General features: G+C 40.6%; 1 protein-coding gene across 1 annotated transcript in view; it reads left to right on the top strand.

Annotated features, from left to right (window-relative positions):
• Window positions 1-2,148, top strand: part of LOC106874869 (calcineurin-binding protein cabin-1) — a 39,671-nt gene that overhangs the window by 28,773 nt on the left and 8,750 nt on the right. Inside the window, exons 32-33 of the mRNA XM_052971504.1 lie at window positions 406-567; window positions 1,661-1,873. Of these exons, the coding sequence (XP_052827464.1) occupies window positions 406-567; window positions 1,661-1,873 (375 nt within the window). The remainder of the gene's footprint in view (window positions 1-405; window positions 568-1,660; window positions 1,874-2,148) is intronic.

Below are 2,148 nucleotides of genomic sequence, written 5' to 3'. Positions count from 1 at the left end.
GTATATATATATATATATATATATATATATACATACATACACCTGTCCCGCCACATATAAAGCACCTATGTATATACGCCTGTCACATATAAAGCATATATATATATACATATATATATATATATACACACACACTCACACACACAACAGGCTTCCACACAGTTTTTATCTACCAAATTCCCTCTCGAAAAATTGGCTGGCCTAGACCTAAAGTAGAAGACACTTACTTAAGGTGCTCACAGTGGGAACTGAACTTGAAATGGTGTGATTACAAAGCAAGCTTCTTAACCACACAGCCAAGCCTACACTTATTATATTACAGAAACATGTTTATTTCCAGAATCTTTTTCTTTTTGTCTGGCTCACGTTTTTGCTAATGGATTCTTTTATCATTTGACTTTACAGACTGAACTTCGAATGGACCAGGCAATTTACAAACAAGCCATCGCATCGCTACGCTGCTTCACGCGGGCCGTGGAGATTGACAGCAACAATGCCAAACTATGGATAGAGTACGGCTCGCTTGCCTACCAGCTGCACTCTCATGCTGCTCGACAGCTCAAATTGGTGAGACTCTATTTGTCTAATTTATCTTTTACTTGTTCCGGTTACAAGACTGTGGCCATGCTGGGGCACTGCCTTGAAGGGTTGAGGCAAACAGATCAACCATGGTACTGTTTTTTTGGTGTTGCCATCCGGTTTCACCAGTCCTCAGTCAAATCGTCCAACCCATGCTAGCATGGAAAGCGGACGTTAAACGATGATGATGATGATGATGATTAAGTCTAGTACCTATTCTATCAGTTTCCCTTGTTAAACATCCAAGCTACAGGGACATAAACAAACCAACACCGGCTGTCAAGTGATGGGGGAAGGGTAACAGACACAACTACACATACATGTAGATATGTATGTACGACAGACTTCTACAGTTTCCCCTCTGCCAAATTCATTCCCAAGGCATTGGTCGACCTAGGGCTATACTAGAAGATGCTTGCATTAGGTGCTATGCAGTAGGACTGAACCTGAAACCATGCAGTTGCAAAGTGACTTTCTTAACCACACACTCATGCTGGTACCCTGATAGTAAAATCAAAATGTGAAGGTGCATGGCTCAGTGGTTAGAGCGTCGAACTTACGATTGTGAGTTTGATTCTCGGACCAGGCTGCATGTTGTGTTCTTGAGCAAGACACTTTATTTCATGTTGCTCCAATTCACTCAGCTGTAGAAACGAATTGCGACATCACTAGTGCCAAGCTGTATCGGCCTTTGCCTTTCCCTTGGATAACATCGGTGGCATGGAGAGAGGAGGCTGGTATGCATGGCCGACTGCTGGTCTTCCATAAAAACAACCCTATGCGTTTACCAGTGAGTCGACTTTCTGTCCACGGGAGCCAGTCAGTAGCCATTTGACAACCAGTGTTGGTATGTTTATATCCCCGTAACTTAGTGGTTCAGCAAAAAGAGACCAATGCAATAAGTACCAGGCTTTAAAAAAATAAGCTCTGCAATCGATTTGTCTGACCAAAACCATTCTAGGTGGTGCTCCAGCATGGCTGCAGTCAACTGACTGAACAAGTAAAAGAAGGTAAAGAACCTTTGTGTAAGAGTAATTGATTTGTACAACACTTTGTTTTTGGGTTTTTTTATTTGTTTTAGATGCATTGGTTCCCACTCAATGATGAGATGTACCAGATAGCAACAGCTAGCAACAAAGAAATGCTGCTGATTGCGGCCAACTGTTATAAAAAAGCTAGTGAGTGTGAAATGGAGGGAGGTCATAGTGAAGAATGGTTATATTACTACATGATGGGTAAAGTGTGTGAAAAGATGAGAAAACCTGCCCATGAATACCTGGAACACTATAAAGAGGTAAAAGGCATTACAAAAATTTCACATAAAAAAAACATGTGTCTATGCAGGACATGTCTGTGTGGAATGTCCTGCATTTCATTCCTATATTCAATGCAGTAAGATGCAGAGCATCGAGCTATGGTATATAGGCCAGTATACAGAATGCGAGCAGTGTAATAGTATGAGTAAAATACAGAAAACATTTGGTATTTTATGCTTTATAAAGCATACATGTTTCATCAAATTAACTGCCAGGATTACATAACTGTTTGTTGAATTTACACAAGTATATA

This window comes from Octopus bimaculoides, chromosome 11 (assembly GCF_001194135.2).
Source record: "Octopus bimaculoides isolate UCB-OBI-ISO-001 chromosome 11, ASM119413v2, whole genome shotgun sequence".
Classification (NCBI taxonomy): Eukaryota; Metazoa; Mollusca; class Cephalopoda; order Octopoda; family Octopodidae; genus Octopus; species Octopus bimaculoides.
Note: the sequence above shows the minus strand (reverse complement) of the source record. Positions and strands in the feature narration are given on the sequence as shown.